Source organism: Octopus bimaculoides, chromosome 5, assembly GCF_046866305.1.
Source record: "Octopus bimaculoides isolate indiv1 chromosome 5, ASM4686630v1, whole genome shotgun sequence".
Lineage (NCBI taxonomy): Eukaryota > Metazoa > Mollusca > Cephalopoda > Octopoda > Octopodidae > Octopus > Octopus bimaculoides.
In genome coordinates, this window is record NC_142932.1 from 96,697,225 (window position 1) to 96,712,742 (window position 15,518).

At 35.4% G+C, this 15,518-nt stretch overlaps 1 protein-coding gene across 3 annotated transcripts in view; it reads right to left on the reverse strand.

Annotated features, from left to right (window-relative positions):
* The window catches only part of LOC106869179 (beta-arrestin-1), a 272,032-nt gene that overhangs the window by 62,683 nt on the left and 193,831 nt on the right, over positions 1 to 15,518 (reverse strand). For all 3 annotated transcript variants that reach the window (XM_052968277.2, XM_052968278.2, XM_052968276.2), the window contains exon 3: positions 8,606 to 8,666. In XM_052968277.2, the coding sequence (XP_052824237.1) occupies positions 8,606 to 8,666 (61 nt within the window). The remainder of the gene's footprint in view (positions 1 to 8,605; positions 8,667 to 15,518) is intronic.

Consider the following 15,518-nt stretch of genomic DNA (forward strand, 5'->3'; position numbering starts at 1 on the left):
GATAAAGGTTTAAGTTGCTGACAGAGTCTAAGAGTACTGATGAAGGCTAAAGCTTACTGATGAAGGCTAAGGTTACTGATGAAGGCTAGGTTACTGATGAAGGCTAAAGTTACTGATGAAGGCTAAAGTTACTGATGTAGGCTAAAGCTTACTGATGAAGGCTAAGGTTACTAATAAAGGTTCAAGTTGCTAACAAAGTCTAAGATTATTGATGAAGGCTAAAGCTTACTGCTGAAGGCTAAGGTTACTGATGAAGGCAAAATCTTATTGATGAAGGCTAAAGCTTACTGATGAAGGCTAAGGTTACTGATGAAGACTAAAGCTTACTGATGAAGGCTAAGGTTACTGATGAAGGCTAAAGTTACTGATGTAGGCTAAAGCTTACTGATGAAGGCTAAGGTTACTGATGAAGGCTAAAGTTACTGATGAAGGCTAAGGTTATTGATGAAGGTTAAGGTTACTGATGAAGGCTAAGGTTACTGACAAAGGATTACATTATTGATGAAAGCTAAGGTTATTGATGAAAGCTAAAACTTACTGATGAGGCTAAGGTTACTAATGAAGGCTAAAGTTACTATTGATGGCTAAGGCTACTGATGTAGACTAAATTTTACTGATGAAGGCTAAAGCTTACTGATGAAGGCTAAAGCTTACTGATGAAGGCTAAGGTTACTGATGAAGGCAAAATCTTATTGATGAAGGCTAAAGCTTACTGATGAAGGCTAAGGTTACTGATGAAGACTAAAGCTTACTGATGAAGGCTAAAGTTACTGATGTAGGCTAAAGATTACTGATGAAGGCTAAGGTTACTGATGTAGGCTAAAGCTTACTGATGAAGGCTAAAGCTTACTGATGAAGGCTAAGGTTACTGATGAAGGCTAAAGTTACTGATGTAGGCTAAAGCTTACTGATGAAGGCTAAGGTTACTGATGAAGGCTAAAGTTACTGATGTAGGCTAAAGCTTACTGATGAAGGCTAAGGTTACTGATAAAGGTTTAAGTTGCTAACAAAGTCTAAGATTATTGATGAAGGCTAAAGCTTACTGTTGAAGGCTAAGGTTACTGATGAAGGCTAAAGTTACTGATGTAGGCTAAAGCTTACTGATGAAGGCTAAGGTTACTGATAAAGGTTTAAGTTGCTAACAAAGTCTAAGATTATTGATGAAGGCTAAAGCTTACTGTTGAAGGCTAAGGTTACTGATGAAGGCAAAATCTTATTGATGAAGGCTAAAGCTTACTGATGAAGGCTAAGGTTACTGATGAAGACTAAAGCTTACTGATGAAGGCTAAGAAGGTTAAGGTTACTGATGAAGGCTAAGGTTACTGACAAAGGATTACATTATTGATGAAAGCTAAGGTTATTGATGAAAGCTAAAGCTTACTGATGAGGCTAAGGTTACTAATGAAGGCTAAAGTTACTATTGATGGCTAAGGCTACTGATGTAGACTAAATTTTACTGATGAAGGCTAAAGCTTACTGATGAAGGCTAAGGTTACTGATGAAGGCTAAAGTTACTGATAAATGTTCAAGTTGCTGACAAAGTCTAAGGTTACTGACAAAGGCTAAAGCTTACTGTGGAAGGCTAAGGTTACTGATGAAGGCTCAGGTTACTGATGGAGGTTAAGGTTGCTGATGAGGCTGTGTTTACTGATGAAGGCGAAGTTTACTGATGAAAGTTAAGCTTACTGAATAGGATTAAAAACAGTGTGGAATGGTTAATTTTTAACTTGCCTTGAAAGTAAAAATATTTCTTACTACATATTCATTCCTATGTAGCATAGGTTTTTTTAAATACTACATGCATTAGATATGTTAACATTAACTTCACATTTGTTTTTTCTTGCAAATGGCATCTCTGAATTATTTAGTAACAGAAAAAAAGCATGTTCCACTCCTACTTCATGGCTGATTGGTCAGTGATAGAAACAATAAATGTCTCAAAAAAAACAAAACAAAAAAAAAACCATCCCACTCATGCAATGCAAGCTTGTAAAATAGTAAAAAAGAAACAAAAAAACACACAAACCAGAATTCATAATTAACAAGGTGTTGTAGTACCACCCATTGAATATTCATTGGCTATTTACTATATATATATATATATATATATATATATATATATATATGTATGTATATATATATATATATATGTATGTATGTATATATATGTATATATATATATGTATGTATATATATATATATATATATATATATATATATATATATATATATATATATACATATATATATATATATGTATGTATGTATATATATGTATGTATGTGCAAATATGTACAATATGTGTGTTAATATGTTTGTGTTGACGGTTAATGACAAGTCTATTGTATTCTGTTGGTATTCTGTTGGTGAATTGATGACTTTATATAAACAAGACACATTGATATAAAACCACTTTTATGAATATCATTAAACACTAACATGCTTTGCTATTTTGTATTTACAATTCGGAAATGAAATCTCTTTTAATGAGACCTGATACCAGCATTCAGCTTATATAATGCTGAGAAATACATTAACTGATTAGTTAAAGCCTCAGGGACTGTGTTTGGGCAAGCAATCTTACTAAAATAAATGTTGAGTACTTCATTAGAAAATAGTTCCATGTTAAGATTATTTATACTAGTAAGGCCACCAAACCATAAAGACATATGTTTGAGAAATATATGCAAATGTCAAGTGTAACTCCATCTAGCTTAACCGGAACAAAATAACAAAATAAATAATAAATAATAATGCGAAAAATAGTAAAGTTTGTTCGAGTTATCACTAACCACTATAGGATCAAGAATAAATAAGTTGATTCAAAGTTTAACATAAGAATACTTAAGAATGATGCAAATGATTCATCGCAATGTTCAACACATTCATTCAAGACAGAAGCTTTTGGAAAATTAGCTGACTGGTGCTGCTGCTGGTTTTAGCAAAAGAGTACTAATTATAGAAAATAGATATGGATGATATATCAGAATGATGTCACAATAATCATAATTTTTATTAACTATAATGTAATACATCTGTTCATATGTCCATCCATCCATTGTCATTGTCATCATCGTCATCCCATTCTACCAGATATTTTAAACATCACAGTGCAAATCCTGATGAACTAAGGGGTTTTCCTTGCTTTATCTATCATACTGCTGCCAACTAGAACAGATGGTCCCTCCATCAGGTTCATATTGGCAAGACTCTCTTTCTCCCATGCATTCTCCTCATTTTGTCGCCTTTCACCATAATGATTTTATCCCTCTTTCTTTTCTGAATCACAAAGGACAAATGTACCATTAGCCATCCATACACACTTCTCTCTCATAACATCTCAATTTCTTTTCTGATATACTGTCTTGCAATCCAGAACACCTTATGCCTCTAGTCCGCATACTGTAGAACACTGACTAACCTCTTTCATTCTGCTTCTCCCCTAGCTATCTGGTATAATTCTCTGCTATCCCAATCTTCTAATTCTTGAAAGCATGTCTCTTTGAGAGAGAGAGAGAGAGAGAGAGAGAGAGAGAGAGAGAGAGAGAGAGAGAGAGAGAGAGAGAGAGAGAGAAAGGGAGAGAGAGAGAGAGAGGGAGAGAGAGAGAGGGAGAGAGAGAGAGAGAGAGAGAGAGAGAGAGAGAGAGAGAGAGAGAGAGCGTGTGTGTGTGTATAAAAAAGGCAGCAGTAGAATGCCCAACCAGACTGAGTATTGGCAGTTTGGTGTTTATGGATTTTGTTTTTAAATTTTTCTTTATATGTCCTAATCAGAGGAGGAAGAGCAGCACTTGTGACTATTTTCAGAGCTTCTGAGACTGTCAGGGGAGAGTTATCCTGAGACCAGAGGCCTGACTTCAATGCTTGCAACAGAATAATCTCTGTTTTGAGCACTTAAAGCCCAGGTGATGGCATTAAACAGGATGATGGATCAAGTCAGGCACACAAGAAGAGAAATGGTGTAATAGATGGACTTCCATTTTGTTTTCATCAACCAGATTTCATTCACACAACTTTGGTCAATCTGAACCTAAGATAAGACAATTAACCAAAGTACTGCTCAATGGAATCAAACCTCAAACTAATAGTGGTAAAGTAAACTTTTTAACTAAACATCTGTGCATCTCCTACTGTAAAAATGATCAAAACATATTTAAGAGTTGAAACTTGTAACTTTATTATGTAAAAGGAATTTAACCTTTGCATTGCTGTAAGCTGCTTCAGCCAAGTCACTAGTATATTTTCATGTATTTGAGTATAAGCTATGAGATGGGAAGATGGTGTGAATTAACAGAGTTTCACAGTATTTGCTCTGACTCTCTATGCTCTGAGTTCAAATCTTTCTAAGATCAACTTCATCTCTCATCCTTTGAGGGTGGGGGCGTCAATAAAAAAGTACCAATCTTGGGCAGTAGATTGGAGGAACTGCCAGAGGCTGAGGAAAGATGTCCCATGGTATTTGTTTTGGCTCTTTGTGTTCTGACTGTAATGCCAGTGATGACATTAGTGTTAAGCTGTATCAATCCAAATTGTTGGCCTTTCTCTTGGATAAACAACAGTGGCATGGAGAGGGGGAATCTTGCAAGTATGAGCAAGTGCCAGTCATCTACAAAAAATTGTACACATGCATGTACAGAGGTATAGTGAAAGTTGACCAACAGAAGCCCTATATATATGATGTGGCAACCTAAATTAGTGACATATTAGGATGAGTAAGCCAAAGCTAGACTCTAAAAGTCACATTAGGTTTAACTTTCTTGTGATGCAAACTGAACTGACCAAAGATAATGTGATAATGAAGATGAGAATTGTTGTTGTAACCATAATCATCTCTGACCACATTAGACAACATTATTAAATTGAATTATAAGTTCAGTTTCTCATTCAAATTTAATTTAACATATTTTCACAACATTGATGTATTCTTGCCTTTATTATCCAGGCTTCTTTTGTATCAAACCTAAGATACTACAGAATAATCTAATTGTGTATATAGAGCAATGTTTCTTGATATTAATTTAATGTAATCAGGAGTTCCCAGGGGAGCCTCTACATTGTTGTTAGATCTTCTAGGAACAGCAACCAAATCTTCCTCAAACGATATGCTACTATGAAGGTCCTCAAGATATATCACACTATACCTGAATAAAAGATAAGTTGTTCATGGTGGCAAAGCCTTTGATTATTGGTTGTCTTGGTCATTCATTGTCTTAATCAGGACTGACCTAAGGCTAAAGAACAACAATAACAACTTAATTTAACCAATATCAAATCTGTTGACACTATGTGACTTTTTACTGCAATCCATGATTATGAAGCTTGAACTTCTATATCAAATGTTATTGCTACTACTATACTTCTGAGTTATACCAATGATACAGTATTGATTCTTTACTTAGCTATTTCCTATCCACTGAACAGGAAATCTATCTATTAATGTTAACTGGCCAATTGACTTTAAAAACAGTGCTGAGATCTGTTCTATTCAGCATCTCTCTTGATTTCTTCATTCTTTTTACTTTGGACAGTAGCTGTGTGACTCGACCACTTCAAGCAGATTATAGTAAAGTGGACACAGGCATACTTGATGTAGTATGCCAATAAATTTTAAATCACACCCTTTGTGTAATTTTAATTAATTAATGATAAGAACAAATCTTTTCCTGACTAATTTTGGTAAGCAAAAAAAAAAAAAGTAAGGGATAACAACTCCAAAATTTGATTAATTAAATGCAGTGGAGAGTGTGTCTGATGTTTAGCAGTAAAATGTTAGTCCTATGAGATGTAACAGTGGCTTCTAGATCTGAGAATGACTCTTGTCCTTGGTCAAGTTCATCTGATTTCCTGTTTCTTGATTGATTAAATTGTGCTCTCAGTAAATTTAGTACATACAAAAACTAAGGACAAAGTAAAGGAAAAGAAAGGCATTCTATCCATAAAAATGAAGGTGAAATTCAAAATCAGAATTTTCCTCCTATCCCTATTCATGATTTGTAATAATTAAAATATTTATTCACTTTATTTGAAACGTTTACAATATTTACTTAGTATTTTTCTTTAGGACAACATAACCTCTGTTACTTCATAAGCTGTTGCTATTGAAGTATAGAGTTTTATACCAAGAGGCAAATTAATATTTCTGAACAGCATGCTGACACAAAAGCTTTTAGCAGAGTGTATCAGGCACCACAATTGATGATGTTGCTGATGGTGATGATGATATTGGAAATATGCAATATACAATAAAAGATTAGTTAAATATTTCTAAATTTAAAGTCTATTATGCAGATGTAGCATGCTTCAACATACAAAAAAAGAAAAAAAAAAATTTCAAGGTAAATGAAACCCCCTTTTTTAAGTAACCAGATGAAATTCAGATGTGATAAATTTCAAGAAAAATATAACAGATCTATTTCTCCCATGAATTAAATTTTTAATAAATTTTAAAATAGACGAATAATAAGAACTGATTGAACTTTTCTAACTGTGACAATCGGAATTGTTAACTTATACCACCATGTAGATGAACATTTTCTACTGTTAGAATTTGTAGATTAATAAACTCATCTCATGCATTGATGAGAATCTAGAAAATGAGTTATACAATTGAGTTTCAACATTCCAATCTAATTTTCTGAAACTTGTCAAACAAAGATCTTATTAAACTTTTAATGAAATCTTTACACATTTTTAAAGTTATAAAGAACAAACTGTAAAACAAATAAACTTAAAGCTTATATATATATATATATATATATATATATGAGTTTTTCTAAGGTCTACAGTCTTGCTAGTAAGACAAAATTTGCAATGAGTATGAAAAAAAGTCACTGTAGAATTATATAAACTAAAGTTGATTACAAAAAAAAAAAAAATCATTATAAAGATTATTATGTAATGATAAAGTGATGGTATGTTGTAAACTTAATGTGACAATCCCATAAAAGGAAATAATGCTACTGCTATTTAGCCCCAGGAAACACCATTTCCAATTGGCCATGACACATTTTCTGTGTCCTTATGTTTTCAAAGGGGGAGCTAAGCACCTCCACCCAGCAAAGCCAGCATCCAGAGACTAGTTTCAGAGTCATTGCTCATCATCAGTCTAGAGTAGCATGGCTTGCTAGCTGAGTTTTTTTATTAAGACAATAATGCCACATATAGATGGTACAGCACAAAACAACACATACAGATGAAGTTAATGTGAGTTCAAATGAACCTTATTTAAAAATTTTAATGAAAAGATGAATTTTAAATTATATAGACTTTTTTTCCCCCTTTTTGGGAGGGGATTATGCCTGGTTGCCTCAAGTCTTCACTTTATCTGCTACACCTTAGACAGGGTGGGTAAATTAACCAGCAAAGGTGGGGCAATGGTCCATTTAGACCAAAGTAAAGCATTTGATAGGGTAGACCACCAGTACCTGGTGGTAGTCCTTGATGTGGCTGAGCTGGGCCCTGACTTCTGTGGGTGGGTCTCCGCTATGTATAGCAGCATTAAATCCACCATCCAGATAATCGGCTACCTCTCGGAGCTGTTTTTGATCAAGCGTTCAGTTCGTGAAGGGTGTCCTCTGTCTCTGCTTCTACACGTGTTGGCTCTTGAGCCATTACTGCGGAAGCTGGAGAATTTTTTGGGGGGCACCCCGAGTGAAATCGGTTGCAGTAAGTCGGTCTCTGCTTACGTGGATGACGTCACCATCATTGTGTCCAATGAGGCTCAGCTACCTCATGTAGAGGAGGCTATCAGAGGATATGAGGTGGTGGCAGGGGCAAAAGTTAACAAGGACAAGTCCGTTGTCTTGCACCTTGGCACCTGGAGGAGTAAGCCGATATCGTCCAGTGTCGTGGGTCACTGAACAGATGGTCCTGTTGCTTGGAGTTTGATTTGGACCAGACTCCCAGACAGAGAAGAATTGAAGCGAGGTGGCAGACAGGGTGGATGCCTTAGTCTTGACCTGGTCCAGAAGGTCTCTGTCCCTGAAAGGAGGTGGTACAGGTGTTTATTACATCTGTTATCACCTACCGCATGACCATTGTCCCTTACCCCAACTCATGGCTGAACAAGTTGGAGCAACTTCTTTTCTGCGTATTGTAGAAGGGAGGAAAGCCACTTGTGAGGCACTCTGTTTGCTGCCAAGAGCTGCTAAAGGGTGGGTTAGGGATGCCCTGGTTGATGATATGCAGACATGCGTTGAGGCTGAGGCATCTCTGGCGCTACCTGGATGGTGATAAGTTGTGGAATCTGCTGGCAGAGGAATTCTTTCTGCGACCAGCCTCTTTGGAGAGATTTAAACCTGGTTTCATTAAAAGATGTAATCTGACTGAATGGCAAAAGGAGTGTTGGCAGGCACTCATGCTTATCCACAAGATGGGCAAGGCCGGCAGTGGGAATACTACTTTGGTTTTGTAAAGAGTGATGGCAGAGCATAAAAATGATGATGCCCTAGGAGGGCCTCTGGGGTTTAATGAGAACCAACTTACCAACCTGTTCCCAAAAACTTTTGGGCCAGAGTATGGATAGAACTCTGGTAACTTACAAATGAATTCATTGCCTCATCACATATATAGATACATGAAAAATTTATCACTGTCTTTAATGACTTACCAACAGGGTCAATGTGAGAAAGATGGTCAATAAAATCCCGTTTGCCGAGGTACGCTGTGATCTGAAGAATAAGAGAAAATAAAAAGCAATAATAAATTTGATGTTCTTCAAGAGTTGTAAAGATATAAGGGTTGAAATATAGTAAGGTGATGTATTATATATATATATATATATATATATATACTACAAACTTCTTTCAGTTTCCATCTACCAAATCTACTCACAAGGCTTTGGTTGGCCTGAGGCCATAGTAGAAGTCACTTGCCCAAGGTGCCACACAGTGGGACTGAACCTGGAACCATGTGGTTGGTAAATTTTCATATAAGATTAAAATTTTTCTTTTTTAATTTGTTATCAATGGGAAAGTTTACTTTTGAGGTAAACAAAGGATTTCTTTGAACTAGACAAGATAAAAAGGCTAATTTTTATTAAAAAAAAAACAATGAATTAATTCCAATTTCATTACTGCTTTCATTTTAACAATTGTGGATGAAAAAAAAATGAATTAGATTTGAATTTGCAATTGAAAGGATTAAAAGTAAAAACTGCAATGTGCAAGTGTGGCTGTGTAGTACGAAGTTTGCTTCTCAACGACATGGTTCTGAATTCAATTCCACTGCATGCACCTTGGAGTGGGAGGCAGAAAATAAAAGAAGCCTGTTGTATATATTCACATATATATGTTTGTGTATGTATATATAAGTGTGTATGTGTATGTGTGTGTCTGTCCTCAACCACTGTTTGACAACTGGTGTCAGTTTGCTTACATCTCTATAACTCAGAACAGTTTGACATAAGTGACTGATAGGATAAGTATCAAACTCAAAAATATTAGTGCTGGGGGTTGATTCATTCAAGGCAGTGTCTCAGCAAGTAAAAAATGAAATACTGAAACAAGTAAAAAATAAAATACTTTTTAGTAGATGTTCTTCTATCCTGGCCAGCTCCGCTTCCCTTATCAGATAAATATATAATGAGGAACAGTTGAGTTATCAAAATAATGTGTGAATATAAAACAAGTATTCTCATAGGAATTTCCTAGAAATACAAAGTTATTAATTAATTTGAAATCCTCTAATGTAATTCGGTAGCAACAGAATTTATCTTGGAAATAAAAAGTCACATACTCGTTGCTATGATATTGCCTCCAGTGTTATTTGAGTACAGCTTTATATGGTGTGTGTGTGTGTGTGTGTGTGCGTATGAAGAAACTCTCTTAAATCTCTAGGTATTTTGGCAGTAGTGCGCAATTGCACTTACAAGTAAATACGTGGGCAGTCATGCAATTTTCATGACTTTTAATATCTTCATTTACAGGAAGATAAAAAGTTATAAACCCAATAAAGGAAAAAAAAAACATTCTTAGAAAGAAAATGAAGAATGAGGAACATTGAAAGTACACAGAACAGTGAATGTACACACATATGGACACATATCCGTGCAAGCGCAAACAAATATTGTTAATATTTATATAGTACCTTATAAAATTGTTAGTGATTATGTCAAGCATAAATATCAATAGAATCTTGGTAAAATAATACAACTAAAAACAACAATTAGTACTTATTATGACCTTGAGGGAGTCTTGAAAATAAGAAAGTAGTTTGTTCATCACAGTAAAAAAAAAATATACTTTGCAATTCAATATTGTATAAACAATATATCTAATGGATGCTTTAAAAGGTAGAGTAGCTGTCTGGATAGACAGATAAAAAAACAAACAAAAACCTCCAGCATCATATGTGTACTAAACGAGCAAACAATTTATATGGTTGCTCAAGCTGCTAGAAACAGCAGCCGAATTTCACTTAAATTACATTAGACCCTACCATCTTAAAACTGATGACATACATATAAGACAACACTGTTTAATGTAGTATCAGGTACATGATGACTGAAACTAAAATGATGGGATGAAAAAGGATGGACTACATTTTATCATAGATCTTCACAATTAAAACTAATCCAGAGTAAAAAACAAGAAAATTAACAGCGGCATGTCAGTTTCTCAAGTAACACCAGTGAACATTCAGTGTGGAAACTTTGGCTTATAAGTAAGTATTGAAACTAACAGAATCAGATGTATTAAATTACTATTCTATCAGGGATGCACTGTATGTACACAAGGCAAAGAGTATGGGCTTCAGATGACCTCAGTGTTGTGGCTTTGTTTAAATACAGTTAGTTGAAACTAGTTTTAACAATAACAAATAATGGAGAAAATCTGCAGCCTAGGGGTGAATTAGTTCTACAGGAAGAACAGAAATTCATAGAACTGTTACAATAGACTGCCTCATTTTAAACACACACATACAAACATGCACGCGCGCACATGCATGCACGAACGCACACATGCGCACACACACACACACACACACACACACACACACACACACACAATCCACAGCAAACATATATGCACAGGCGCACATTCATGTCCATGTACAGACACAGTCACACACACAATATACTTATTAGAGATGATTTGGATGAAAAGAGATGAAAAAACATGCAAGGTAATTGTGAAATATCAATTATGATGTAATTAAGAAATATATTTAAAAATATAAAATATTAATATTTTTTTTCTTAAGCAAAAGAAAACTACCTAAGGTCTGTCTATATATCAGCCAGGATTACAAAATAAATAAATAAATAAATAAAAACAATAAGAAAGAAAAGATTTTAAAAATTGATGACTTCTTAATTATGCAAGAAATACTATAGTTAAGAAGGAGCAAGTGCAAAACCTCTGGCATGGAATCTTAGAATATGAGGACAATTTAATTAGGCATGAAAGCTTAAGCTAACAGAGTCGAATGTCTTGAGTTTATTGCAATGCTTATAAACTCAATGTTTGGCTTTTATACATATCAGAGAAATAACAATGATAATGATCTTAAATAAATGATAATTTCCCAAATGTATAGCAATGCTGCAGTCTGAATAAGTCCTCATAGTTTGAGAATGATAAAATTACTTTGCTGAGAGGTCTCTATGTGGTCCTCAAGCTGCTAGAAAAAGCAACCATAGCTTTCCTTCAAATCATATTAAAAAAGACACAAAGGATACTTTGGAAAAATGCAGTCTTGAATACCGTATTTGCCAGTGTATTAACTGCACTTTGTTTTCCGACGGGAAAACCAGGAAAAGCGGGGTGCAGTTTATACATGGGTACAAGAAAAAGTTGGTCTAAAACCCAAACATTATTTCATGTAATTATCCAAAAAACTAATAAAAAAACTGTTTAAATATTCTTATTTTGTCCATCATACGCTCTTAGGGTTAGGGTTAGGGTTAGGGTTTCTTATAACATTACACATTTCAAGCCAACGTGCGCTGGTGTTTCAGTTGCAGCCTCCACTTTGATGGTGCTGCAAGCCTGTAGAAGAGGGACATGTGCTGGTAGAAAAGTAGTGAGAATTTCTATAAAGACTTACTTTTCAGTTCTATATTTAAGAGATGAGGAATTATGTACATTATTTACATTTGACGGATATTTGTGCTCATCTTGTTTGTTGTTAACACGTTTCGGTTGATATACCCTCCAGCCTTCATCAGATGTCTAGGGGAAATTTTGAACCTGAGTTCTCATTTCTAAGGTATTTTTTCAATGTTGTTGTTGTTGTTTTCAAGCTACATCCTATTGTTTGGACTGTAATTAGCCTTACTGACTCATTTACTCTGCTCTTCAAGTTCCACATGACTCATCTACTTCACTCTTCAAGTTCAATGACGGTCAAGTCATCATGCCAAGACAAGCATTCACAGCTGCCTTCAAGCTCTTAGTCTCCAGGCTTGCTGAGGAGTTTGGAAACTACGCAGTAGGCCGTCACTTTGGGGTTGACAAATCTGTTGTCTGACGATGGTGCTCCAATAAGGCCACAATCAAGTTGATGCCTAAGGAGTAGAAGGCAATGAGGGGCAAGACAGTGAAGTGGCTGGAATTGAAGGAGAGGCTTCTCGGATGGGTGAAGGAGAAGGGGATGGCAGGACTCGTGGTGTTGACACTTACCCTTTGAATTGAGGCCAAGAATTGCCAAAGACATCAGCATCAGAGACTTCTATTCCAGCACATCATGGGCTTTCCAGTTTATGTGCAGGCATGATCTGTCCATCAGGCATTGCACCCACATTGCACAGCAACTGCCAGAAGATTTTGACAAGAAGACTGAGAGGTTCCAGTGGTTTATGATCAACCTGCATAAACGGCATCAGTATCCTCTGAGCTGCATCAGCAATGCAGACCAGATTCCCTTCACAGTCGATCTTGAAGGGGGAGAAGACTGGAAATCGTTATGAGAGGTCATGAGAATGCCCCATACCCATGCTATAACTACAGTTACCATCACTAAGATATGAGATATTTTTATCACATTTGGGATGGCGTGCACCCTTCAATCTCTAGTACATTTGGCATTCAATTCAAAGTCCCCCCCACCTCATCTTCTTGAACATCTTCAATGAATTCTAGTATCATTTTAGCACTATGTTCTTTCTTAATGTCTCCTAGAGATATTGAAATGTGAACAAGAAAAGATGAAAGACAATTTAAGTCAAGCTTTAATTTACTAAAAAAAGAATCCACTGATATCTATTGCCAGACAGTAAAGATAGTATCTTTTATCCTTTATCTTTTACTTGTTTCAATCATTTGACTGTGGTCATACTGGGGCCACCACCTTGAAGGATTTAGTTGAACAAATCGACCTCAGGACTTAGTACTTATTCTATTGGTTCCATTTGCTAACATGCTAAATGACAGGGATGTAAACACACCAACACCAGTTGTCAAGCAGCAGTGGGGGACAAACATAGATACAAAGACACACACACACATGACGGGCTTCTTTCAGTTTCAGTCTGCCAAACCCACTCACAAGGCTTTGGTCAGCCCAAGGTTATAATAGAAGACACTTGCCCAAGGTACCATGCAGTGAGACTGAACCTGGAAGCATGTGGTTGGGATGCATGCTTCTTAGTTTACAAAAGTATTTACAACAGTAGCAGTAGGTAGGAATCGCAGTACCTCAAGGAGATTCAATCATTGCTATTGTTATTATAGTATAGAGTTATTTACATTCTTCTTTAAATCCAATATGAAATTGCATGCATACAATATCATCAAAATAATACTTCAAAATTCCAATATTTTTGAGTGTTGTCATAGAATGCAAAATATTCAAATGAACTGTGTCATTGAACAGGTCTTTGATGGGAGTAGAACAACACAGATTAAAATCAGTAGACGGTTCATTGTTTTGTGTATTTGTAGTTATGTTGGTGTTCACCTAATTTAACTAGTTCCAATCAATGAATCCACAGTATTGCAAACAGAAGCCAACTATGCTCAGTGATCACAAAATGTCTGATATAGTGAATGTCAATTAGTCACGATTTTAATGGAGAATAGCATGTATGCAAGGATATCAATTTAACATCAGACTTAATCATACTAAGCCACATTTTCAACTGCTTCACTTGCTGTTTATGCTGTCCCAAAAGGCACTTTGGTATGGCTACATCATAGATGAATTTGCTCTGTGGATGACAGTGAGTGATCACACCAGCAAAGGCATTTTTCAAACAAGAGTTGCAAAAACAATCAACATGGCCATAATAATCTTCAAAATTTGACAAAATCCAAAGCAAGAATATAAAGGATTTGGCAAAAGTAAAATTGGTCAAATACTTCCAGCTTATGTATGTTTGCCACTCTCATAGTCTTGCTTCACAAGACTAGTATGGTGCAAAATCATGCTCAACACATGCAAAATTTTCTGTCTACATGAATGTGTCCTGGTCTAAAGCTGGCTGTTGATAATGAAAGAGTGCAACAACAAAGCACTTGAATTCATAAAATGCATTCAGAATCTCACCTTTAAGAAGGTAAGATGCCAGTGAGTACAAATTTTGTCTTAGCAGCATTGATTTTCATGCCAGCATACGATGCATACACACAGATGCATTGAATGACTGATTGGATACACACATACTTGTTGCCAGTTATTGCAAGGTTGTCAGCTTAGTTGAGGTTTATTAGTTTGAGGTGTTTGATTGGGTTACTATTATAGAACTTTATCGGAAACCAAGGTTGACAAGTCAAGGCAATTTTCAGAAATATTGATTCTCTCAGTTTCAGAACTTTCATCATACCTAACTGCAGCCTTAACTGAAGTTAGGTTTGGTGATACATCTCATAATAAACTTAAAAATTAACATTTCTATGGCTGAAACTAAAATACTTTAACTGAAACAAAAACCATCTACTTTGGAAGTGCTGAATAATTTCTTTATTAGAATGCAACACAACATAATGGTACAAAATATATAAGCTGATTGTACTAAATAATTTGTTGGAAAACATTGTGTTAACTAAGTTGACTAAGTTGGGCTACAAATAAGTGTCTAAGTAGGAAAATTTATTAACTATTACTGACAGCAAGATATACCGTGCTCATCAGGCTGAGTTACTGGGTTCCTTAAAGTCTCTGAGTATTCCATTCACTTCCACTAAAAGTTACATCAGATCAGATAATTTAAATTTGAGATTTCATAATTGCAGTTTCAAAATCAATCTGATGAGAGATGGCATGATTTTCTACCTGAAGAGTAAAGTCATAAGTCAGAGAATCTTTCAGGGTTATTTCCAAAAAAATGATTCTGATCTATGGCTGAAGTCAAAGCTAGTGCTTTGTTTTCCACATTTTGATCTATATATGGGAAGAAGAGATTCCAGTTATGAATAAATTGTAAAAATATTTGGTTTCTGTACGTGTCAGCTGTAAAGCTTTTAAAGTTACAGTCTAAGTTGAGTTTCTGATGAGATCTCATGCATTCATCATCAGACTACACCATTAATTGCTTACATGTGTCAAGATTGTATCATCTTATGTCTTCATTAGCCAATGAA